This window comes from Aulonocara stuartgranti (assembly GCF_965226115.1).
Source record: "Aulonocara stuartgranti genome assembly, chromosome: 16".
In the NCBI taxonomy this organism is placed as follows: Eukaryota; Metazoa; Chordata; class Actinopteri; order Cichliformes; family Cichlidae; genus Aulonocara; species Aulonocara stuartgranti.
The window spans coordinates 23,137,472-23,163,334 of record NC_138952.1 but is presented as its reverse complement, the minus strand read 5'-3'; the positions used below and the strand labels follow the sequence as shown (position 1 = coordinate 23,163,334).

General features: G+C 41.6%; 4 protein-coding genes across 6 annotated transcripts; all 4 read left to right on the top strand.

The window, feature by feature from the left end:
* Positions 1 to 125: 125 nt before the first annotated feature.
* On the top strand, positions 126 to 14,310 carry slain1a (SLAIN motif family, member 1a). Of its 2 annotated transcripts, XM_082508419.1 has the most exons (10): positions 126 to 538; positions 1,247 to 1,889; positions 3,244 to 3,380; positions 6,829 to 6,945; positions 8,452 to 8,562; positions 8,760 to 8,909; positions 11,169 to 11,504; positions 12,245 to 12,433; positions 12,574 to 12,916; positions 13,375 to 14,310. In XM_082508419.1, the coding sequence occupies exons 2-10, from the start codon at positions 1,459 to 1,461 to the stop codon at positions 13,448 to 13,450; spliced, it is 1,890 nt and encodes a 629-aa protein (XP_082364545.1). In that variant the 5' UTR covers positions 126 to 538; positions 1,247 to 1,458; the 3' UTR covers positions 13,451 to 14,310. The 2 variants fall into 2 exon arrangements, with proteins under 2 accessions (XP_082364545.1, XP_082364546.1); XM_082508420.1 differs by lacking the exon at positions 1,247 to 1,889 and having other exon boundaries at positions 128 to 538.
* Positions 14,311 to 14,367: 57 nt separating this feature from the next.
* Positions 14,368 to 16,452, top strand: LOC309690942 (uncharacterized protein). The gene is made up of 3 exons (XM_082508421.1): positions 14,368 to 15,149; positions 15,257 to 15,420; positions 15,751 to 16,452. The coding sequence occupies exons 1-3, from the start codon at positions 15,129 to 15,131 to the stop codon at positions 15,983 to 15,985; spliced, it is 420 nt and encodes a 139-aa protein (XP_082364547.1). The 5' UTR covers positions 14,368 to 15,128; the 3' UTR covers positions 15,986 to 16,452.
* Positions 16,453 to 17,563: 1,111 nt separating this feature from the next.
* Positions 17,564 to 22,199, top strand: kbtbd7 (kelch repeat and BTB (POZ) domain containing 7). Its single transcript, XM_082508211.1, has one exon. It carries the CDS (start codon positions 18,182 to 18,184, stop codon positions 20,051 to 20,053), a length of 1,872 nt encoding a protein of 623 aa, XP_082364337.1. The 5' UTR covers positions 17,564 to 18,181; the 3' UTR covers positions 20,054 to 22,199.
* An 825-nt stretch (positions 22,200 to 23,024) lies between these two features.
* On the top strand, positions 23,025 to 25,727 carry LOC309690751 (ras-related protein Rab-33B). 2 transcript variants are annotated; one of them, XM_082508064.1, is made up of 2 exons: positions 23,025 to 23,348; positions 24,487 to 25,727. In XM_082508064.1, the coding sequence occupies exons 1-2, from the start codon at positions 23,091 to 23,093 to the stop codon at positions 24,925 to 24,927; spliced, it is 699 nt and encodes a 232-aa protein (XP_082364190.1). In that variant the 5' UTR covers positions 23,025 to 23,090; the 3' UTR covers positions 24,928 to 25,727. The 2 variants fall into 2 exon arrangements, with proteins under 2 accessions (XP_082364190.1, XP_082364189.1); XM_082508063.1 differs by having other exon boundaries at positions 23,034 to 23,348; positions 24,481 to 25,727.
* The last annotated feature ends 136 nt before the right edge of the window (positions 25,728 to 25,863 follow it).

Here is a 25,863-nt window from a genome sequence, read left to right as displayed (position 1 = left end):
TGCCATGCAAATCAATTAGCCCAACTAATTTGTATTCAAGAAACTATATCATATTTTATTTTAGTGACATAGCCCATAATAAGGACTAAATTATGCTAAATTTGAACTTCTAAAGAGGCCGAACATTGTAATGACAGCTTCAGACAGTTGCTGCAGATTTATAAGTTGCATATAATGACAATCTCCTGTTAGTACTTCAGTGGATGAGAACTGGTGACTCTGGAGGTCATTTGAGTACACTGAACTTGTGGTCATGTCACAAAAAAGCAGTTTGAGATGATTTGTGACATGGCACGTTATCCTGCTAGAAGCAGCCATCAGAGTATGGATACACTGTAGTCATAAAGGGATGTCCACTTTTGGTGATCCATGCAAACTGTAGGCTGAGCTTAACGAGTGACACCTGGTGTGGTCTTCTGCTGCTGGTCTGACACGTTGCGCATTCGTTACAATTTCTGACTCCGCCATCTGAATACAAAAAAACCCTGAGACTCATCAAACCAGGCAACATTTTTCAAATCACTATGGTGCATTTTTGGTGCGTGTGCACCCTTTAGGTTCATCACGTTGTATATTCAGAGATGCTCTTCTGCATACTTTGGGTGTAACGATTGTTTGTTTCAGTGACTGCCTTCTTATCAGCTCAAAGCAATCCGGTTATGTTCCTCTGACCCTCTGACATCAACAAGGCTTTTTGACCCACACACGTTTTGCTCACTTCCACCATTTTCTGTAAACACTAGAGATTGTTGTGTGGGAAAATCCCTGTAGATCCGCAGTTTCTCTAATACTGAGACTAGGCTGTCTGACACCAACAACCACGCCAAATTCAAAGTCACTTAAATCTCCTTTCCTTTCCAATCTCATGCTATGTTGCAACTTCAGCAGGTTGTCTTGACCATGTCTGCATGCTTAAATGTACCTGCAAACATAACTGCATTAACAAGCAGCGAAACGGGAGTACATATTGAAGTGGTTGCCATTGCTGTAGCTACTTTTTTGTTATTTTTAAAAAAAATAAATGAGTATTTTTTTAAATGCCCCCCACAGTTGTACTGGGCTACTTATATTGTTTGTTTGTTGTTGTTGTTGTTGTTGTTTGTTTTGGGTTTTTTTTTGGGGGGGGGGGGGGGTGTCGTTTTTTAGTTTTTTTTTTTTGTTTGTGTGCAAGACCGAAAGTGTAGCTTGAGAATAACATTCAGGTTATCCGCTCTGTGTGTGCCTATAATAAATACTTCCTCAGCAGTGGTGCGATGGGAGTTGAACTCCAAGCTGCTGACCAATCAGATGGAGCCTGTGCAGTCATCCCAGCAGCAGCAGCATCATCAGTGTGTATCTGTGAGAGTGTGTGTAGCAGCTTAAAGGGGGGAATCTGGACACCCTCTCTGAATAGAAGAGGACCCTCTGCAGGCAGGCCGTGCTTTATTTTTCCGCCCATCTCAATGTGTTTTTTACCAAATGGAAGCAGAGGTGTTGAACCCCCAGATGATGGCAGACGTCAATGGCAACAATAAAATTACCAGCGCGGAGCTCGAGGTGCTCAAGCTGCAGGAACTGGTGCGAAAATTGGAGAAGCAAAACGAACAATTGCGGACTCGAGCGAACGCTGTAAACAATTGCTCCATCGGCCCTCATCTTCAGACCTCGTTGTCGTGTCTGCACGGGGGTACGGCGTGCGCGAGCGACAGCTTCTCTGCTAAATATGACGTTTCAAGTGTCCCCGCACCTCGAGGCTCAGCGGAGGAACCTTTCGCCTATTTTCAGCCGAGCTCGGCGTCTCCTGATGCCGCTGTGGAGGACAGCGGCGCCGCTGGAGACACGACTGTTTTGGATGAGGTTGAGATTTTGGACCTCAACGTCGTGCTCCCCGTCTTAGAGCCTGATAGCTGGTAACTGCTCTGTTTATGTCTACCAGTTCATTACATGCCTTGTTTGAATTTACAGTGAAAGTCAGTTTCCCCCTCTGTTGGTCTGACCCTAATACATGCTTCATGGGCCACATGACAGTGAACCAGCCATCATTTTGAGGCAGTGTATGTCATGTATCGTATGTATTGATTGCATCTGTTTTGGTGGAACAGACTTACAGACTCTGGCAAATAGAGTGACTCTTACACGAGGAGCAAAACAATAAAAACCAGATCTGACACAAGCTTTGGGCATCCCAGCATGCACTGTGCGTGCAGCATAGGTATCTATTCAGAGTAGGCAGCGCTGGATGAAATTAGAAACAATGACCCCCCTTCAGCCTCTGATCAAACAGCTCGGCTTTGTGTGTTGTGTTCAGCCATAGGCTGAACTACTTTGAAGCACAGGCTGTAGACTAAAGTATCTGACTGCTGAACCGTTTCCAGCTTTATGTATCTGGTGTGACGATGTGGAAAATGTAGCACACAGCTGAATGCAGTGCTGATGAGATACAGTTCAGCCGCTGTGCTGGTATAGCTTTACTACATTTAACACAATTACCCTTCCACCCCCAAGTCAGTGTAATGCTGTGGCCTAGTTGCTGGAGGGGAAAAAAGCCCAGTTCTGTCTGGCAAGTTTTCTTTTCCTTAGATATTTAGCTTCAGGCCGGGAACCTAGTATACTAGGATTTACAGGCACACACACAGTGACAAACGTGCAATTTCTTGGGATTTATTTAATTTCTTTTCTGGCTGACGATAAAGGTCAATTAAATTATTTTCACTCATGGTAGAGGATGAGGTGAGATGGAGGCAGAAGATGTGCTGTGGCGATCCGTAAAGAAAGAAGAAGAAGAAGAGATTTGCTGATAAATAGGTTGATAATTTCATGTACTACATAAAAATAAATTCCATCTAATTGATCATTGACTAAATTTCACAACAGAAAAGATAACATTGCCATTTGCAAGTCTATGCATTTGGTCCGTCCATTTTCCGTTTCAGTTCCAAGTCTGGGTCCCAGAGATTCTTCCCATGTTGTAGAAGCTTTTAGGGCATTTGGTTGGCATTTGGATTGTATAAAAATCACACAGCCACAGTGGTTTTATTTCACTGGGTAATAGCAGCTGAGAAATGTTGGGGCTGTAAAACACACTCTTTGAGATCTTGAGCTGCTATTTATTTTCTTTGCTCTCTAGCAACTATTTTTTGATTGCACTGCAAATACACAGCAGCCCCGAGTTAATTTATCATCTGTGTTTTGTGTGTAAAAAAAAGAACATGGGCTGCCTGTAAAGGTGACAAGATCTAACAGTTTTTTTGCTGCATTTTCCAGGCTGTATGTGAGTCCCAAAGCTAAGCTGCATGGCCACAGTTTCCTCAGCCCTCTCCAGTGGTGCAGGCAGGTACTGGACCACCCGGGGCCTGAGGTGGAGCTCGCTAAAATGACCCTCTGTCACAGACTGGACCAAGGTACAGTGTACTTAGCCCCAGGTGTGGCCACATCCGCCTCGCTGGCTGCTGAAATGTGATCATAAGCTGAAAAACACTTCACACAAAATGTTTCCATGTGCAGCAGAATTTCTTCTGCAGCGTGTGAACCGTGGGAGGTTTTCACTGCACAGAGCTCACCGGCTCCAACATTTCACTCGCTCTCTCTTTAAAGTTGTGAGTTTTACTTCACCCTGTGTTCCCAGTGAGTGGTTATTTTTGGAGTAGCAGAGGACTCACGTGTACACATCTCAGGCTGTACTTAAGATCCACTAAAGATGAAGATATTTATACATGAATTAAAGAAAGATCACCTTGGAAGAGCTTGATGTGTGTTCATGAAAGGCTAAACCCTGTGTTCACTGCAAAATAATGCAGAAATAATTATAAAGCTTTCATTAAGTTATCATCATTGCACCATCTGAACCTCTAATAACAGCCTGATTTTACTGGATTTTATGAAAAAAGTATATTTTAAGTGATGGAATTTTTACATTTTAAATTTAAATACAGGTTATAAATAAAAATAAAGTATAAAGTGTAGCCTGCAAAATAAATTATTAAAAAAACATATTTGATATACATTTTGCGAGACTTATATGTCACCTAATTACCTATTTTCATGAGTAACTCATAACTCAATCCACTCATAGTTTTCACATACAGCATTATGAGAATTAAGCATGAAACTACGGTATTACAAATATTGTGCTGTATGAGATTTCATAATGGACGATCCAGTCTTGATCTGATTTTATCTTTTCCTTTATCTGTTATATGATCATAACAGTTTGATTATTGTGATTATCTAGAATCGATAAATCTGTTATTATTGTAGCTACTTAGTCTTTGAATCAAATGGCGTTTCCGTAGTGACAGTAACTATGATATTAAAACATAGACTATTGATCTTATATTAAAAGCATGTATATTAATAACAATATGCCCATGAGCACATTAACAGCCTTTCAGTTTTGGCCTGTGCTGGTCTATATGCTTTATGGCTGTTCAAAGTAAGATGACTACATCTCACAGCCTTAAATTTTCTTTCTCCATAGCTTCTTCTGGGAAAAAACATTCCCATAAAACACATGCTGATTTTAACTCTGTCACTTACATATATGTCGTACAGCTGTTGTCACTTTCTTGAATGACGAACTAGTATCACAGGTATGTCTGCAGTTTGCGGCCGGCCTGATTGAATCACTGCAGCTTCATACTGATTCTGAGTTTTTGCCAAATCTATGAAAACCTGCCAGATCTTCTCTGCCAACAGCAAACAGCTCATTCTGCTTTTGACTCTTGTTTCGTGTTGTTTATTGGATTGGATGATTGAAGTCTGAAGAAACAAGACATACTGACAGCTTAACAATGTATTCATTTAACAAACAGGGGCCTTTGTAGCATGTATAGGAAACATACACGGCCACAATAGCCTTCCACCTCCTCCTCACATGCTGGTCACCAGCTTTTCACAGGCGCAACCTACATACTCAGCTGTGCTGCTCAACACACAAATGCATTTTTCTTGCAAATATGGCAGCATTTAAGGGGAAATAAACAGACTTTCCAACAGTTATCGTCAAGAAGCATTGTTACAACAAAGAAATAGTCGACCAAACTCAAATTTCCTTAGTTTTTGTGCTAAATGTATATGTTAATACTGTTTTAGCAAAGTCATTGAAACAAAAGTTGTTTAAGGATTAGATGGTTGAAACCCAACTTAGTTACCAACAATATTACTGCTGACAATGACGGTGCATTTTATCCACCATTGCTTTCATTTTAACACGGTCTCTGTCATTATCCTCACAGTTTTTGTTTTACTAACAGCTGCATAACCTTTACTCGTGGCAGACCAAAGCAAAGTCTTTGCATGCTATAATATCCTTTTCTCTAAGCATGTTTCCACTAAGTGGGGCAAGGGGTTTATTGAGGTTTCAGAAATGATAATGGGACATATGTACGAGCTAACCTAAATCCAAAATCATTACGGCTCATATACTTGCGTGCTATTAAATATATATTTGCTGCTGGGCCCAGTTTCAGATCTGGTGCTTTATAGTTTCTGCTCTCATGCATGGGGATATGGTTACCATAGAAACATGCTTACATTAAATGGGTTGTCGAGTCAGATTCGCTCAGCACTCCCTGCACCAAGAGCCTGTGCAAGAGACTTGTACTTTCAAAGCTCTATATGCTGCTCACCTGCGTGCTTTGACTTTAATATCCGAAAGAATTTCCTGTGATGGAATATTTTCATATTAATTGTGGGTGGTCTCCACACTGTGACCTGATAATGCATATTTGTTAGTGTCTGTGTTGATGTTTTTTGGTGTGTGTTTGTGCCGTTGACGGTTCTCTTCTTCCTTTAAAGCTGTATTCGGGGAAGGCTGGCTCTCCTCCTCGGGGTCATGAATACATCCTTGTATTTGAGAGCCAGCAGCCATTGTTGGTGCAACTGGCTGTGAATGCTAGTTTCATCCAGTGGAGTTTGAGCTTATTTGTGTCAGGAGTGCCGAACGCTCCACTTTGTCAGGTGTAACCCTCTCAGACTACCAATCAGACACACTGAATGCACGTTATGTAACCAAGCTGAATTTACTCACTGCTAGTTGGCATTAATTAACAAGAATAATAGTATCATCCTCTAAAAGTGTACCCTGTAGCTAGGGTTTTTTATATTGCAACTAATTGCTTTAATGGCTATTTATCAGAAATTAATAGATATGACAGCAAACAATCTGGTAACCCAAACCCAAATGCTCTTAGTTGCCGTTAATAAAGTGCATGTTAAGTGTAAAGTGTAAAGTGTGTGTGTTAGTCCCCATAGGGAAATAGCTCCTCTGCATTTAACCCATTCACCCAGTGAAGCAGTGGGCAGCCACCAATGCAGCGCCTGGGGAGCAGTGTGTAGGGACGGTACCTTGCTCAGGGGTACCTCGGGGTACCTCAGGGTAGCCGTTCAGTGGAGTCGAACCCCCGACCTTCCGATCATGGGGCCACCACTCTACCTACTGTGCTATCCCTGTTATTGTAGTGTTGAACCATAGAATGAATAAAGTAATGAAAATCACATTTAAGGACTATAAATAAACCGTGTACACCAAAAAAACTAGTTCATAGTAAATCTAATTCTGATTTTGGGAATGGGTTGTAGCCTACATGCACAATCCCTGCTTATCCTGAGACCTAGCCAAAAGATAACTGCGGTTTAGCCCAATAAGCCGCAGTGGTAAGCTAAACCTCGTCTTACTGTATGAGCCTCTTCTGTCCGAGCTCAGACATTTGCAAGGTCAGTACTGATCTGCTAGAAGCAGATTAACATTTGGCCAGAGTGTCTTAAAATATATAACCCATGTACTGTATGTTTGTGCTACATGCTAAAGCAATCAGACTAACATGCCCTTCCCTGCAATCCTGTCTCTAGCAAAGCGGTGGCGAGGAGTGTCCTCCGTTCGTCCGTACAGCTGCATAGAGGGGCTCTCCACCCTCAGCTGCCCCATCCTGCCTTACACTAAACCTGCTGCACTAACCGAGTCCTCAGGTAACACCAATACACATCTGATTCCTGCTAACCACAAAACAGACACTCTTACATCTGGTAGGCTTAGTGGGTCAGTATGTACCTACAAACTGAAATCACTAAACAAACTAATTTGTTAAATGGTAAGTTTCACTATTTAAAAGAGCCATTATTTTTTGGGGGGTGGGGGATTATTACGTTTCTTATTATCTCATTTGTAAGCATGCTGTCAGAGTTGGCCTGTGGATGGAAATGAAAGTTTGTTGATTGGTTCCCCGATTTGGCCCAAACTGAAATCTCTCAAAAACTGTTTGATTTGATGATCTTCTACAGACAAAGATGAATCCTAATGGGTTTGCACATTCACACACATACATAGCCAGTCCACTGGGTATTTAACTTACAATATAAAGTGCCTCGAGGTGACTGTGATTTGGCCCTTATAAATAAAGATGCTTGGAAGTGATTTCAACAATGGTACAGTCATACTAGATGAAACAGTCTTTGGAGACTGTGGCACGATCAAAGTGTACAATAAACTTGAACATGAGCTCATTGTTTTTGAAATGGAGACGAGGACCAGGACTGCAATTAGTTGAATTTAACCAGAACACAGCCAGCGGAAACAAGTCCTCTATTGCAAAGTGACACCTTGCACACAGGATGGCAGTCTGAGACAGGTTGCCTCCCACCAGACCTTTGCAGTTGACATTCCTCTGGTTGCTCAGAAGTTGAGGGAGTTGCATGCTCTATGCATCTAGGGCCAATCCATTGGTTGAAAGCAAAAATTATCAGTGCAATCACCAGGTAATTGGATGTTGCCATCCAGGTTTTACTCTAGTGCGAGTGGGCGATAATGAAACATTAAAAAAACAGTTTTCTTTTTTAAAGAGTCATTGTAACTTAATTAATTAGTTAATTAGAATTAATTGAAGCATGCTAACATAGTGACACCTTGACGGTAATGTTTAATCTCGTTTCTCTTTAAATTGGGCAACTTTTGCAAGGTAACTCAAACCTGCGTCTCTAACCCCTTGAAAACAAAATCTAACAACATCACAAAACAAAGCAAATGACAGGAAAAAATTCACATAATGCAAAAGCTAAAATTTTGCATTGGCAACATTCAAAGCCTTTTAGCCTTTAGGGCGCAATAATCGTCATTGCTCGTATTAAAACCGTTTCTGCTGACCTCATAGTTGTTGTCTCATCCAAAAGTAATAACAACATCGAGCCAAAAGCATCTGTTGCTTCCAAAATGCTTTTGGAACTCGCTACATAACCCAGATTCTTAAACAACCTGCTCCTTGGAGTTTACAATCAGATTACACCAAACTGCAGGGAGGAGATTATAAGGTCATACCCTCAAACAGATGGAGGCAAGCACTTTCAGACTCCACCAGAAGACAGCTCCTTCAGCTCGTTCATCTGTGTTCTATATTAACACAAACAGCAGAGAGTGCAGGTTAGGCTAGTCATCAGTGATTGAATTTCTTCTCTCTCGTGCTGTGATTTTCTCCTTTGAAGCTCCGTTGCCGTCATCTGGTCAGTCCTATCTCCAGCCGAGTCTCCCTCTCAGGGCCAGCTGCAGCCTCGCTGACAGAACACCCACCTTCCTGTCAAACTCCACTCTCCACAGTAAGAAATCACCCGCAACACGTCTCCTCTGCCGTGTCATTAATTTCTACAGTTTCATCAGGTGTGAGTTACCATCCATCTGCGACAGTTATGTACACATAAATTTCACAACTCAGAGACGTGGTCAGAGAAATGCTTTGAAAGTGAATGTTGGGATGTTGACGTGCATGTTTTTGTTTTTGTTTTGTTTTTTTTAGACTTGGGCCGTCGGCACGCGGCGATTACCCCTCAGTCTTCCCTGGACAGCGAGGTGGGTGTGTCAGAGCTGGAAGATGACTCGATCTCCATGAGCTACAAACTGCAGGACATGACAGATGTGGAGGTCATGGCACGACTTCAGGAGGAGAGTGAGTGGACTGTTTAGATGTTTCATACAAAATGTGAGGGAAAATAGGAGAAATTTGAGGAAACGCTGCTACAGATAGAGGTCGTGATGGGTTGCAATGGTATTGTCAGATTGTGTGTGTTTTGTCCACTTTATATTCCGACATAGAAATGTGGTCGGTGGTTTGAATTATGGCTTACGCAAAGGACAGCAGCTGCTTGCAGAGGCACTTTGCTAGGCTTTGTAGAACTGTTACAGCAAATAATTGAATGAATTAGAAAAGCAAAATCTAGGAAACTGTTAATGTTTCTAGACTGCTCCTCTTAATTTCTTCTCATCTCTGCTAATAAAAATGATATAAGCAGAATGTTTTTCGAGGCATTTGAAGCAGGGAGCCATCGCAGCCAAAATGTTTACCAATGTGTTAGAAAGCGTGGGCTACAGTCGAGAAAAGGAAGGCAAGAAGTACGACACCCGACGCATAGCGCACTCCTACGCAGAGCTGCCTCTACGCCTGTGCATCACAGGACTGGAAAACAGCTCTGCACAAGTGCCTGAAACTGTGTGAAACTGGAAGATCCCTGAACAAAACATCACAGTCACATCATAATAACCATCATATAAGTTACTTAGTGATGGAGGAAAGGAAGGTAACTTGGTCAACTTGAGTAAAATACCGTGCATTTAACTTGTTTGAATTTTGGGTTAAATGATTGGTATGAACTAACCGCACATATATAGAATGCAGTCAGAATATATGGATGAATGAAATCTTTATTTTGAACATTTAAGTATCAAATGTTAATAACTGAAAGAAACTCACACAAGAACAAAATAAAAGACAAGTATTATATTATTGTGATGAAACCCCATTGACTGAAATCCCCCAAATATCTACCATTTCCTGTTCACTTCCTTTCCCCCTATTTAATTTATCATATATTTGTGTTCCTGATTATATAGCCTAATATTTACATATGCACTAGCTATAAATACATATACATATCTAAACACAGTCTCTTTCTACATGAATATATACATATTCATGCTGTGATCCATGATTATATATCTGCACCTATCTAAAAATATAGTTTTTTATATACAATTACCCATAATAATTTTACAATGCAGCCATTATATCAAACTGCAGTCAGAATATCCAGTCAGTGTCACAACATAGAATTTAATATTTAACACATTGCTTCATCCACATAATGCTCTATATTTTTATAACCCTTCTTCTCTTCTAAAATATTAAATATTAAGTAAGGCAGTTTGTTTACAAAATAAACATTTATTATTTGCATCTAGATGGCAGACATGGTCTGAAAAGTCTGCCGAGAAATCTGAAAACTTGATTGTGGAAAAGTGTGACATTTTGAAACATGTAGAAACACTGCTCATAGGAAACTGATTAACTGACCCTTTGCCAAAGCAGTATGTGCCAATGCTGTCCTTTTATGAGATTGAAAACACAGTTGGAGTTCATGTCATCCAAACATAAGAGAATATCTGAGACGTATGAATCAAGTCTTTCGGTGTTGATTGGACACCAGCAGGTACAGTGATAGATGGCATGGAGCTGCAAATCACTCTTGCCTCAGCATAAACAGTCCTTAATCAAACACCAACTGTCACACTGAAGTTCTTCTCTACGTACCTGCAGCCACCCACAAATTTGTTGTAAGGCATGAAAATTGTTTGACATTGCTTTAAACACTAATGCATGAACACTTCTATATATACACTACAGCAGGGGCCCCCAATCCCAGTCCACGAGGGCCGGTGTCCCTGCAGGTTTTAGATGTGTCCTTGATCCATTACAGCTGATTTAAATGGATAAATTACCTTCTCATCATGTCTTGAAGTTCTCCAGAGGCCTTGTAATGAGCTAATCATGTGATTCTGGTGTGTTGACCCAGGGTGAGATCTAAAACCTACAGGGACACCGGCCCTCGTGGACTGAGATTTTTGTGTTTGTTTGACAGCCACTCTGGTTGTGGAGAGACTGGAAAAGATTACTGTGCAACATTGCCAATAAATGGCTGACACTAACATAAATGTTTGACCTTTACGAAGTTGAAAGGAAGTGATATCTTGATGCGCTTGTGTGCTATTAAATTATGCAGGACATTTCAGAATAAACTTCTCTATATCAGTCTGGTCTGCCGATTCAGTAAGTGAATAATGAATGAGGGGCGCCTCCAGAAGGAAATGTGTCCTATACCACGTAGGGTTCGTGCTTTCCTCGGACAAATGCATTGATTTGTCGCCCCTGTAGGCCTCCGACAAGACTACGCCTCTACCTCAGCCACAGCCACGGCCAGCCGTCGCAGCTCCAGCTTCTCCTTGCACACCCTCAGGCGCAGTCAGATGGATCTCGAGGAGGAGGACGAGGAGGACGAGGGTTACGACCAGCTCCCACCTCCCCAGCCTCGACTGTTCCGCACAGGCTCTATGCAGCGGGGCAGCCTGCCCCACTCTCACACCTTCTCCAGTTTCAGAGACTGCAGACGCAGCTCAACCACCCATCAGTTTTCACTCAGTGGACACTCCCAGTACTCTGGACCCTCTAGCCTGATCACAGAGACACAAACAGCATACACAAATAGCACAGGTGAGTGACCTGATCTGATCTGGGAACATGTCTGATAGAGGACTGTTAAAAACTCAGTGATCAGTCAGTATCTTTGGACTTCCAGTAGACCACACTTCTTGTTCTATCAGCATGTCAATCTTTATAAATGCTGAAGAGATTTTAAAATCTGATAAATGTTAATCAGGTGATAGCTAAGTGTTTCAAGATTGCATTTCAGCAAATGCAATCATTTTGCTCTTCACACACTGTTTATCTGCATGCAACCAAGGCCCGCTCAGATGTAATTAGACTAAAAGAGGAATGCAAACAGAAAGCTATTAAAGCACAGTTGTCCCTTCTCTACAGATTGCGTGTCTTTATATGCAGATATCAGTCTATAGAGATAACTGCATGACTGTCTAAGACTGATACTGCTGTTACTTTAAGGAGCAAGTATTAGACTTTCCCCCTCTTTAAAGTCCTAAGTTCAATTAAGTCAGTATAGATAAAAGAATAGTGCAACAGTTTGAGTGGACCACAAGAAAAGATTCATTCATTAATGGATATGACGTGTCATTCTGCTTAAATTTAAAGTGTAAAACTAAGATGTGTTTCTACAGGAGAAAATGCTATGTATTAAATATTTGCTAAAAGCGCTTACTTTCATATTCACCAAAATGTCCCCTAAAAAATCCTAAAACTTTGAAAAGCCAAAAAAAAAAAAAATGCTAACTGGGCACCTGCAATACCTGATCAGCTTTGTTGATGTTGTTGCATAGACAAGCTGCGAAGAAGCATGCCCAACCTGATCCGAGCTCCCAGCATGCCTAGTGTCCCCAGCATTCCATGCCTGGCTTCCCCTGTCAACCCACCCTCCCACGGTCCCTCCTCTTTGCCAACGATGCCCTCCCTCCGGAACAGCCAGAGCTTTGACTCATCGAGTGGGCTTGCACGACTTCAATCCTCCAGTAAGACGCCTGTTTTTATGTGTGCGAATGATCAAAGAAAGGAAAAAATCACTTTTATAAACTGTTAACGCTCAGCCTAATGATGACAACTAAAAATCTAGGGATTGCAGTGACACTTTTGCTTCACAATATTCCTTCAGTTCCTTCCCCAGGCCAGCTCAGTCAGCGAGTCCAGAGTGTCGGGAGTTTCCCTACAACAGCGCGACACACTCTAAAAGCGACAGCCTACGTAAGCCCCACAGTCCAGCAGGGACCCACCTCCACCTCTCTGTCCACCTCTGCCAGTCTGAACTCCATCTCCAGCAGTGCCGCGCTGCCTCAACCCCTCAAACCCAGCAGCAGCATTAGTTTGCTGCCACAGGCCCTCAAACCCACCAGCACCAACCAGTCAGCTGTCCCCCGCAGTTCCCTCCCTCGGCCAGCCTCCTTCATAGGAACAAGTGGCGTTCCACGTCCCAGTAAAATCACCCAACCCACGCGCAGGTAAGCACACATATGCTAACTCCTTTGGGTTTAAAGGAGAACTACAACAACATGAGTACTGACGAGCATGTGCAAAAAGGCACTTGATAACTTCAAATTTAGACCTGATGAGAAGGTTATCTCAGGGGATCACCAGAGGTGGTAAAATTCATCCTCTGATGACAGTAAAAAAATAATTTTCTGAGCCATGAATTGGTTAATCAATTGAAGTATATGATGACAAACCTGGTCAGACTATTAGTGTTTTCAGCATGTGGGTGAGTGGTAATGTAGCAATCTTTAGGTGTGGCATCGGTGGTTCAATGGTAGAATTCTCACCTACCACACTGGATTCACAGGTCTGATTCCTGAAACTTTTAAAAGAAACAGACAAGATTCTTTGTGGGATGATGGATCTTTTTATTTATCTTTGATTAACTTATATGCTTATATAATATTGGGTTTTTTTCTGTCTGCAGTTTGCTTACTCCTCCAAAGAGCCTGGCTGCTCTGAGTGCCCTGAGGGACGGCAGCTGGAAAGATGGCTGCTACTGAACCCAAATAAGCTGAAATTTGAGAGGTGCACAGGGTATCGCTGTGTAGGCACCAGCTGATTTAAAATGTCTCTTTCAGCAGGTCTCTAGACTTGGGCTGCGACCTGTGAGAGTGACAGATATCATGAATATAAGCACTACTCCTTGCTGAAGGACAAAGTGAGGACTGTTGAGCGTGCAGGTCCAGCAGGCTGGATCTTAACCTTGACTTGACACACCATGAAACAACCAGGCAATACTCTGATAATCAGCTGTTAAATGTGAAACAGATCCTCTCTGATATGTGTTTCTTGGTTTGTCGTTGTTAATTCTTGCATTGAGCAGAATAAACGTCTCTCTCCAACCGAAAGCTTAGAAAAATATATCCCATGCTTTTGTACATGCTTTTAATGATTTCATATGATTAGTTTCGGAAGTACTATTTTTTTCAGGCTGTGGTGTCAGATATGAAGTTGAACCTGAAGTTGGAATTTTGTTACTTCCCGTGCCTGTAAAAAAAAAAAAGTGAAAAAGAAGAAGAAGTAATGTAATTTATGTTAGTTATACTTATTGGCTGGACCTTGCAGCACTTTGGATCAGAATTCTGATTAACACATTCAGTATTAGATCCATTAATGACCTTGTACACACTTTATCTTTTGTTTAGTTTCTTTTTATTTAATGTTTACATTCAATTCCGAAATGTTCTTTGATAAGCGTAACTGCTGCAGTGATATTGCACAAGGAGCCCTCATGCTTTTAATGGATGGCAAGAAATTAAAGAGGAAGTGAATTTTTAAAGTGAATAAAAGCATTTCAAAACGTTTTTTCATTCTTCTTCATTAAAATTGTTTGTAAAGAATCGAGGGGGAAAATAGGTAAATTGCAAAAGGGGAAAGGGATTGCAGCCAGTGATGAGCTGTGGAAACCCTACCAGGAGCATGTTGCCCACGAAGGCATAACTATAGGCTCTCTAGGACACAGAAACGCCTCAATTCTTTTTGTTTTTATGTCTGAACGCCTCCAGTTGTTTTGAGCATCTCCCACTAGTACGAGATGCCTGAGCAGACCAAGGAAATTATGTCTCCTGGCTGGTTTGGGAACAGGTGGCTGGGGACTTAGACTTCTGCCCCCCATGACCTGGCCATCGAAAAGTTGCGAAGGGATGGATGAATGGGGAGTTGTAGCTCTACTTACTGCAGTTCAAACTCTATGCCTTCTTTAACTCAGATATGACTCAGCTTAAAAGCATTTGGAGTAATGGTGGTCTAAGGGTGAAACCATATTCCTGTATTCTTCCCTAGTAAAAATACAATACTAAACCAAGTTCAGTCCTATATTCCTTCAAGTGTAAAGTATATCTGAATGCTAATATCGCTGATATTATGGAAGCTACTGCTCAAAAAATAAATGTAGAATTCAGTTTTAGCACATTACAGTTAGGGGGTTTTGAGGTTTTGGAAGATTCACTGTGGCAGCTGTTAGTGTCACAAGGTGGTCACAAAGTGACTAATGTTTAACAAGTGAGTATGTTGATTTTAAATCTCCAGAGTAACACTCAAACACGCCCTACTTTAACATACTGTACCTCAGGAAAGGTGACTAAAATCTCTTATCTTTTATCTTTTGCGCAAAATCATTAAACCAGACCTGAAGACAGATATTGAGTGCACAGTGCTGACCTTTTGGAGTTTTTGATAATGCCCAACAAAGCCCAGGAGGTATGTCTAATCTGCTTTCTTCTGCACTTTTGCGCAGATCATTTATACTAGATCGTTTTTCTCAATGGAATCCCCCTCCCCTCTTTTTTATTTTTTTTTGCCTACAGGATGCTGTGATCAATCTAAAGACGCTGCAGGAGATTTCCAGGCAGCTTGGTTTTGAGTGGACAGTTTTGGCATATGAGCTTGGCTTCAACAGAACTGAGATAGGACGCTTCCACGCCAGCTCTACAGAGAAGAGTGTCCAGGCCAAGGCCATGCTGGAAAGCTGGTAAAGTCTGTGTGTATACTTTTGAAAGTAGCATGTGCTTTGTTTAGAAACTGGTGTTTCTAAATCAAAAGGCAACATCTGTTTATCTTAGCAGTGTTTAGTCCAATTTTATACGTCATCTGAAATCATTGTAGTCTTAAGAAATTGAAGCAGATGCCCAGCAATCTCATGTGAGAAACTTAAATAACTTATTTGTGTTTTATCATGGTCACTTGGGCTCTCTAGACACTCTGTCACTTTTATACAGTTCTTTTTTTTTGGCTTTTTATACATCAGTGAATTTCTCTTCTTTCCATGAAATACTTTTTAGAGGTCCCTCTTTATTTGCAGGTACGAGAAGTCATGGGACAAGCCAAATAAGACCAAGCTGCTGCAAGACGGACTGGAACGAGCTGGCAGACGGGACCTGGCTGAGAGACTGCATTGCCTTCACTGGGGTCACCAGAAACTGAGTCAAAGGGTGGAGCTTCCCTCTGCCTTCCCCTTCCTCATCACAGTCCACAGGACCATCGACAACCGAGACGCACTACGTAAAATCAACGACCTAAGTCGTAGATTCACTTAAACCTGGGTGAAAACGCAAGTAGCTGTGGCTATGTCTGTAATTTGTGTTCTACATGTGCATATGTGATACTGCAAAGAAGCAAATGGACTCAGAGTCAATTAACCAACAAATCATGATATATGCTACTTTTTGTAGTGCAAGAAATTAAAGCTTTGCAATAAGGATAAAGGCTGTCTTTGGAATCCTAAATAAACTTTTGATTTCAAAAAGTTTATTTATTTTAATTGATGTACAAACGACAAAGGTCAAGACAGTTTATGTGGATCAACTGTGTATATATGTTGTTATAGTTGGCTACAAAGAGCACAGGTGTAAATGGAAAAGTCTGTAGTAAGGTATGGCTGATGGGACCATTTTAAGGAGAGATAATTATTGGTGGATATGTATACTGCATTTAAACAAACATCTGACCATAAAGGGCCAATATGCACATGTGGCTGAATGATGCATATACTAAACTGCAGTGCAAGGGACATGATTTTTTAATGATGGTATGAATCCATATATTTCATATTTTTTATGCATAGTGTCTGGCTGTCACATATACCACAGAGAAGAAGCTCTAATGTGTTACAGCAAATCAAATAAATAGCCCATGCCAGACTATAGAGACTTCAGTATTAATCATAAATGGGGTTTGGGGAGTTATTAAGCATTAAATTAAAATATTATAGTTTTATAGTGGCAATATGTGCTGGACAACTATCTAACTGAGAGCAGGGACTCATAAAACACATTTATTGATTCACGCTGAGAGTTGGATGAAAGGATGACACCACAGATGATGATACCGCCTTCACCTCAGCTTAATAATCTATTATCTATTTTTAGAATTTAGTTTACTAAACTTCTATTAGTTAGTTTATTAACTAATTAACACACACACACACACACACACACACGTAGAAAAATATTTAGTATACACATCCAGAAATGCATATACTATTATATATTGTACATATATTTATTAGTTTCAGATGTAGCCATTCTTGTATTTTGCTTGTTTACATTATTGTATTTTGCACAACTCTGTTGCTTGTGAAGCTCGCACACAAGAATTTCACTCACATGTGCTGTACCAATGTACCTGCACATGTGATGTGACAATAAAAGTGATTTGATTTGATTTGATTTGATTATTATCTGAGGACAAAATGTAAAATTTGACTGTAAAAGGATTACATTAATAATTTTGCTTAAAGGCAGTAAGGACTGAGACCACGTGAGCAATTAGAAATAATACATAAGGATTAATTGAAGATATGGTAATGATATAAAAATGAAATAACACAATTACATAAAAATACAAATAAACATATAAGAAATATAGATATATTAAGATTATTACAAAATAGTATTAGTTTCTAAAAATATATATATAACACAATTATATAAAAATACAAGTAAACACAAAAGACATAGAGGTCCATTGTTTAATTTCCAGAATTATCCGCTTTAGCAAAGGGGAAAGTAGTGGGAGGAACCATATTATGTTCCAATCAATCAAATTCAGTTGACCCAGTTGCACAAACCAATCAGAGGGCACTCTTTTTTAAGCAAGGTTGTATGAGTGCGCAACGAGCCAGTGTGGAAGTTAATCAAAGAAGCCTTCAAAATAAGATTTTTTAAATTTGTTTAATTTGATTTAAAATACTAATTTGCGTATTTTAAAATGAGATTCGTGGTCAAAATAGAATATTAAAACCCACCCAGAGCGTATAGCACTGCTTAAAAAGATGAACTAAAAGAACGCGCGATATCTATACGTACAACTGTACTTTATTGTGGAAGTTCTTCTCGGAATATGTAGCTCAAAACCTGGCCGTGTTGACGTTTGTGCCAGCTGCTACACTCAAAACAGAAAACAGCAACGAGGAGGAATTTAGTGAAAATGAACGTTATCGGTAAAGCAGCTCCTTGGAAGTGGTGTGCGGGTCTTTTTCTACTTTGACCGTGACATTATGCTCATTTACAGGCCGACAGCTGCCGGATTTCAGACATCCCGGCGACCGTTCAGCTGTTAAATCGCTGTTGCATTTATCCACACTGCTTATGTTTGATTTTCACGTGTAAACGGACGTGTCATTATCAGAGCTCGGGGAACTTGGCGTTACCGAGCATGTTTACCGCGTCACACGGTGCTTTTTGAAACACTGGCCGACGTGAAATAGCTAACTAATCGCTTAAGTTGCAACAATGGCCTCGGCGCTGAGTTGCTTCAGTGGTCCCGAGGTGCTGGAGGACGCCAATCACGCTCGGGGTTTGATGAACGGGTTGAAGTTGCTTTACGATTGCCGGCTGCTCGGGGACGTTACTATCGGAGTTGAGTATGAAGAGGAGTCTTTGGAGCACAGCGGCAACCCCACCAGAGGTGCCATCGACCAACTTTTCTTCTGCAGCCGCAACGTCCTGGCAGCTGCTAGCCCCTACTTCAAAGGCATGTTCACCGGTGGGTTAAACGAGAGCGTGCAGGAAACTGTGGTCATCCGTGGGGTCGATCCTGAGTCTATGTCCGTCATCATCGATTACTGCTACACGGGCAGGGTGACCATCACGGAGAGTAACGTGCAGAGGCTGTATGCAGCGGCCAACATGCTCCAGCTGGAGTACATCAGGAAAGCTTGCTCCAGTTTCATGACAAGGAGACTGGACTTGTCTAACTGTGTGGGGGTACTGAAATTTGCTGACACCTATGATAACCCCGAGCTGAAGGAGAATGCGCAAGCTTTCATTGCCAGGAACTTCGGCCTGGTGTGTAATGGGGGGGATCTTTGCGAGCTGGACCTGAAGCAGCTGAAGGAGTTGCTGTCTCTGGACACCCTGGATGTGGATTGTGAGAAGAAGGTGTGCTCGGCTGCTCTGCAGTGGATCGAGGTGAACGCAGCACAGAAAAAAGAGGATGCGCTGCAAGCACTAAAGTGTGTCCGCTGGAACTTGTTCACTGAGAAGGACAAGTGTTACCTGGAGAGCCTCATGGCAAGGCCTTTCATTGAGAAATACCTGGCATCATTTTTTAACAAGTCCCCCGAGGACGGCTGTGTCATGTCTGCTACTCTGGATGTGCCAAAACACAGAATAGGTGTGAGCGCAAAAGAGATGATCCTCTTCTTTGGCCTACCTAATGACAACATAATGTGCTGCGACCCATACTCGGAGGACCTGTACTTCATGGCCCCTCCTTTAGAGGATCTGAGCAGTCAGGATTACAAACGCTCCACCATGGAGTCCTTAATCGCCTGTGCCACCCCTGAAAACAACTTGTACTTGGCGTCCCACCTCTCGAAACACTTCTGGCTTTACAACCCTGTGCTCAACAGCTGGCAGGAGTTGGCAGAGAGGCCACTGGGCAGAATACATTCTGGAATGGGCTACCTCAACGGGCATGTGTACCTTCTGGGAGGAAGAAACCCGGTGACGGATGCCAGACTGAAGGAGGTGGAGTGTTACAGCGTCCAGAGGAACCAGTGGACGTTTGTGGCTCCTCTGCCTCATTCTCTGGGTAAAATGCAGGTGGTAGCCCTACATGACCACTTGTACGTGGTGAACAAAAGGCGAATGCTTTGCTACGATCCCAAGAGGAACCGCTGGCGCCACTGTGGGTCGCTGAGGCGAGACAAGCTTCACAAGGCCTGTGTGTTCCAGGACCAGATTGTCTGTGTGTGCGACATCCCTGTGGTGAAAGCCTACAGCCCCACTAGGGGTGAGTGGAAGAGGCTCGGCGACATTCCCATCGACAGCCGAGCTCTAAATTATCAGGTGATCCAACACAACGGCAAGCTGCTCCTCCTCACTCAGACTTTACTGCAGCACAACAAGAACAGAGTCCTCATCCACGAGTACGACCCGGCCAGGGACACGTGGAAGAATATCATGGCGGTGTACGTGTCCACGCTGGGGCCCGTATGTGTTTCAACGCGTGTTTACCCAGCGTGCCTTAGCTCTGCCCACAGCTTCTCCACAGAGGAGGACGATGACAGTGGCTCCAGTGCAGACTGGGATTTTGATGGGCTGACAGATGCAGATTCAGACTCTGGCAGCTCTAGCTCATTCTCTGATGAGAACTGGTAGTGAAGTGTGTTGCAGTGTCAAAATTAATTAAATTATTGGGTTTTTACAGGTTGGTTTTGTCTAACGGGGAGCATTGAAGTATTTATTCAGTGTTAAAACAGTCAGGAGAAGCACAGGTTGTTAAAAAAATATTTTCATACGTGTGATCAGTAATGTTAATATTGGGATGCATAAAACCAGAGAAAATGTTTACTGTGCCTCTTTCACAGCATTTCTGCTGGGCAAATACAGGGGTTACTAATTGGGAATAATTGCAATAATTGCTGGAACTGAGCCTTCACTTAACGCTGTTACTTCCAACCTTGCTTTTCCTGGTTCAAAAATGTCAGAGAATCTGTGGGACTACACTTGATCCATGTGGAAACAGAGTGTCAGTGAAAGTGCAAGTGAAACAAAAGTTTAAGGAGTAGAAAAGGGGAAAAAAAATTATGGATTAGCAGTAGTGCTTTGCGTCTTTTGCGTGCAACACCTAAAGGTTTCACATGGATGCCACATCTGTAATGCTTTCGTCACATGCTTCCTGAGGCCCTTCTCTCCTAGCTCGTAGAGCCTGTGAGAGATTTGTCCACGTCAAACTCGAGCTGAGATATTCGAGTGATGTCGCTTGACAAAGCTGTACCAGAGAGCTACAGAAGAACCTAAAGCTCTACGAATGTGCCCACTAGTACTCCTAAGTGGAGAGCCGCTGTTAAGCTTTAACATTATGTTACATGAAGAGTTATTTGGGTAAGCCTTTTCTCTTTAGAGTGAATAAATGAGCATGCAAGCTTAAGATCAGCGTGAAATCATGGCTTGAGTGTTTGTCATATCAGACATCTCAAGTGCCTCTTGTTTATGACTATGAACGAACTGGTTATGAACTGGGCTTTAAAATTTATGGTCCTTTTTATGTAGTTGATGCACACAGCGACATCACACACACACACACACGGGCGGTGCTCCAAAAACTGCTGCGTGAAGTCTAGGAGCCAATGTACTGTACACTCTCTCAGGTTTAGCCCATTTGCGATGACAGAGGTTCCTTTTTAGATGTAGTGCGATCACAATGTTTTGGTGACAAATGGTTTTGTTTGAAATCACAGAGTGTATGTGTGTGTTTTCTTATCTATACTTTATTTTTAACGTGTGTGTTGCAACAGTTTTTTTGGGGGGGAGGGGTTTTGAGTATTGCTTGGGTGTGATGATTTATCTGCTTGCCAGAAGACTGCAGAGAAGCCATTGTCCCAGCCAAGCAACCCCTACGCTATTTGCACTTACTGAGATAAATGGTGGAGATAAAATATTACATATCCTCATCAGCAGAATAATGAATCACACAAAAACAATGACCATAAAGTTGAGTCAGCACCTCTGAAAACACTGAAGAGTATAATCATGAGTGACTCTTAGTCAGGGGTTTTTATCAAGCAGTTTTGGGAGTAAAGGGGGAGGAACTGTGGGTAATGACATGCAGCGAAGGCATGGTAGAAATAGAGCTGCTGGTTCCAGAGCTGGGTTTACAAAATAAACTGTTAAAATAGTGGAGTCCCGACTGTCTCTCTGATGAATAATGAAGTTTCTTGAAGTAGATGGGGTGCTTGGCTGTGGATTATAAAGCTGTTTTTGGTAAATGTGTCAAATAAACATCAGTGTATGCTGCAGAGTTACAAGTGTGTGTAGTGCTGAGTTTTACAGAAGTCGTATTTATTGCCACTGCGTGGTGAAACTGGAAGGTTTGGGTTCTGAAGAGTGTTCTTGTGAGTATTGTGAGTTTAATATGGTGCAAAACAGAAACATGGTTCTAATTCTAGGAGGATTGAGTTTTAATAGAAAAATGTGTCATTAATGAAACTAATGGTAATACTTTTTTTTTATGAGACATTCATGATGTGTTGACTGATTGAATTGCTACAGAAAAGCAGAATGATTTTTTTTTTAAAAAAATAAAAAATCTTATGTTTGTATTTATTTGAGACTGTCTCTGTTTAATGGATTTCCATTGTTAGATGTTCTCTTTGTTTTGTAAGTTGTACAAATTTGTATGAGGTTAATATATTTGTGCTCTTGGAGGATACCTACTGAAGTGTTTGTGGTTGAGTGATATGTCTGTATGTAAATAAGTATAATAGCATACATGATTTTAAAAATAAAAATTTATAGATTTAAAAAAACTTTTCTGAAATATTTTGTACTGACTGTGCTGAAGTCTTGATCCACCCCTCATTTCTTTTTTCCAAGTAGTTAGACTTTCTAGTCTCTTTTTTTTGTAAGTGTTTTTTCTAAGAAATAGCGGAGGGTGGGTTGTTGCTGTTCCTTGAAGGCAAATCGGGATTGGAGAGATTGGCTGCCATGAGGTCATTCTCAAGGAGAGGAAACAGAAAAAAAATCGACACAACTGTGCTGTCATTTTTGTGTATGGCCAAATGACATAAAACCTGGACTGAAAATCTGTGTCTTGCGAAGTGATGGATCCAAATTTGACATTTTTCACTCAAGTCATCATAAATATTTACAGAGGAGATCAGGAGAGAGATATGACAGTGAGCATCTACATGCATCTCCAAAACACAGTGGAGGCTCTAAACTGGGGCTGTACTTCAGCCAGCGGTGTTGGGGGTCTAGTCAAAACTCATGAAAGTAATTATGACTGCAGTAAAGCACCATCAGATTTTTATTGGAAAGTATCTGAAATACTGACTTTCAGACTTGAATTCGTCTATTTTTTTATTTTTATTTTACCACTTATTCAATTCAAAATAGGATACAACCCCCCCCCCCCCCCCCCCCCCCGAATAATTCAAAAGAAAGGAAAGGGGAAAATAATCTCTAACCATATTCCACGTTACATTTTTTAATTGTTCTTTTCCTCTAGCAAGTTCTCTATCGGATCTCTACAGAATAATGTGTACAGCTAAATAACACAAGAATTTGATGAATTGCTTGTATTCTGCACGTAGCCTACAGCTACATTTAAGTACATAGGTTCAAAGGTACTCTCCTTTGGAGTCTCGCGATATTTCAGAGCTGTAGCGCCGTCCAGACCGCGAGAAGATGAGCAATGGCAATAGAAAACAAACCTGGGGAGGAATTTGACACAATTTTCAGTCGAAACGATTCCCTGGAGCTCTCCTCTCACCACGAATACGACACTACACACGCTCGGATTTTCAAGATAATAGTAATAGGAGACTCAAATGTGGGGAAGACGTGTTTGACCTACCGGTTCTGCGGGGGCACTTTCCTGAAAAACCCTGAGGCAACTATCGGGGTCGATTTCAGAGAGAGGACGCTGGAGCTGGACGGAGAGAGTATCAAGGTGAGAAGTCCTACATTTCAAGAAAGGCACACGGCAGATACCTGTGAACGTTCACTGTTTTTTTTGGCTATGTTAGGTTTATAGGTCAGCTCACAGAGCCTGACCTGGAGTCTGTTTTCAGCCTGTAGGCATGTGATGGAGCTTACTTTGACCAGTTGTTAAAATGAAGGCTTTGTCACCCCTATGAGGCCATTGTCATTGTTCACAAGAAAGGGAATAACGAAACTTGGTGTAAAGCCAGTTCATAGTCATTTCTGTTCTTCCACATATAAGTGTTTATCTTCATTCTATCCTCATTTGCCTGGAGATTTCCCCCCTTTTTACGAGCTTCCAGTCAAAGTGAAACAGATCATGCCCCAGTCTGATGAAGTGATCCAGATGCAACACAATAACAGGTCACCCAAGTAGATTTTTAATAGTTTTTCCCGCAAATTTAAACCCATTTTTTGGAGATGCTGTCAAAAAAGGTCTATTTTGGAGCACTTTCCACAGCAGACAATTTGACTCATCACAGTGGGAACATGCAGTCTATAATAATGACACTAATGTTAGCTCTGTCTGTCGGTGTTTCAGTAAACCATGACAGTGAGTGAGTAAAAGGCAGTGAGCCAGGATGCACATTACCCGATTGCCGATAAAAGGAATTCAGCCATCTCTGGTTTAATAATTTAAACTTCAGGTTCTCCTTCTGTAAGATGCCCAAGTGTCTGCTGCAAAAATGCCCTAACTATCCTAACTTAACCAACATTTGTTTGAGCAAGTGCAAAAATCCAGTCTGTGGTGATAATGTATAGCTTATTCTGCTGTGCAGTATCCTTCCATTGTTTCCCTGAAGCTGCTAAAACTTTGTTTTGAAAAAAAAAATCAAGATGCATCATGCTGAATCATTAAGAAAAAACCAGTATTTAACTCTGCAGAAATAGAGATGTATATTTACACACACACACATAAAGCATATGTAGTAAGAACAAACGTTGAAGGTTGGAGCTGAGCAGCATAAACAAAATAGGGAAGCTGGAATGACGCTTTGCTGCCTCCTATTGAACTGGCTGGCAAAAGCACAAATATAAAATAACACTGGCCATATGCTTTAAATAGGACTCTGTGGCATCATTTTTTTCTGCTGTGCTAGTTACAGATTTGGGACACAGCAGGTCAGGAGCGCTTCAGGAAGAGCATGGTGGAGCACTACTACCGCAGCGTCCACGCTGTCATCTTTGTGTACGACGTGACCAGCCTTTCTTCCTTCGAGAGCATCCCCGAGTGGATTCAGGAGTGTAGCCGGCACTCCGTGGGGCCCCTTGTGCCCCGCATCATGGTAGGAAACAAGTGTGACCTGAGGGACCGCCGGGAGGTTCCCACATCAGCCGCACAGTGTCTCGCTGACAGCTACAACTTCCCACTGTTTGAGACTTCAGCCAAGGACCCATCTGAGAAGGAAAACGTGGATGCTATCTTTCTGACTTTAGCTTACAGACTGAAGAGCCACAAACCCCTGAGACTAAAGCAACCCAGTGAGAGCAATTTGAGGCAAATGTGGAACCAGAGAGAGCGGGAAGCAGCAACTTGTCAATGCTGAGGTCACCTACATCCTCCATGGATGTACTTGGATTATTTAATACTATAATGGCAGTCCTTCAGGAGTGTGCTGAGAAAAGCAGATTTCAACAACACGAGGCTTAAAATTTACAAAGCACTCTCAAATCAGTTAGCTAGAAATGATAGAAGCTTGGCAAGATTTTACAATTTTCCCTGCCTGGTATGAGGCACAGCTAAATTAAATAAACAAGTCCGTAAAATGCATGAATGCATATGGAGGTATGCTGAGTATTTGTAGCCCAAACTGCACTTCGATCGCCGAGTCTGCAAACTGAAGATTGCAGAGCGCACTTTAGTGGATGCATGATCATAAATGATATGCAGCCGTCGTCAGTACAGCAACATTACTGCACTACAATGTATCTGCAGCTCTCAATGCAATTAAAAGACAAACTTAATGAAGAGAAAATTTGATTTTTTTTGTGTGTGTGTAAAGGGACCAATAAGATATGCTGATACTGTGACAAACACTGCAATTGTGCAATTGCAATTGAAGTGATATTTTAGTTCTTAAAAGTGCAGTGTGAGACTTGGTGCTGTTATTGAATGTATTTGTGTCAGCTCATGCACATGGAGAGCTGTCTGGAAAGAAAGCTCAAGAACACAAGGGATAAAATATAGCTGCTCCACATAGTTCACTTGAAAAGCATGCCGAAAAAGAAACTCAGTGGATCTGAGGAAAAACACCACAGCTGACTGTTTCATTTGTTGCATGTATACAATAATAATAATAATACACTGTACAGATGCAAATCAATAAAAGTGGTTGTTTCAGTGTCATCTTTTCCGAATGTTTCTGGTGTTGTTTGCCACTTGAAGTGTAATGTCACTGCTCTGTCAGTTATTGCTTCACAGCAATTATTTTTCATTTTAATTCATGACCTGTAGACAATCTAGATCCACTTTAATTTCTGCT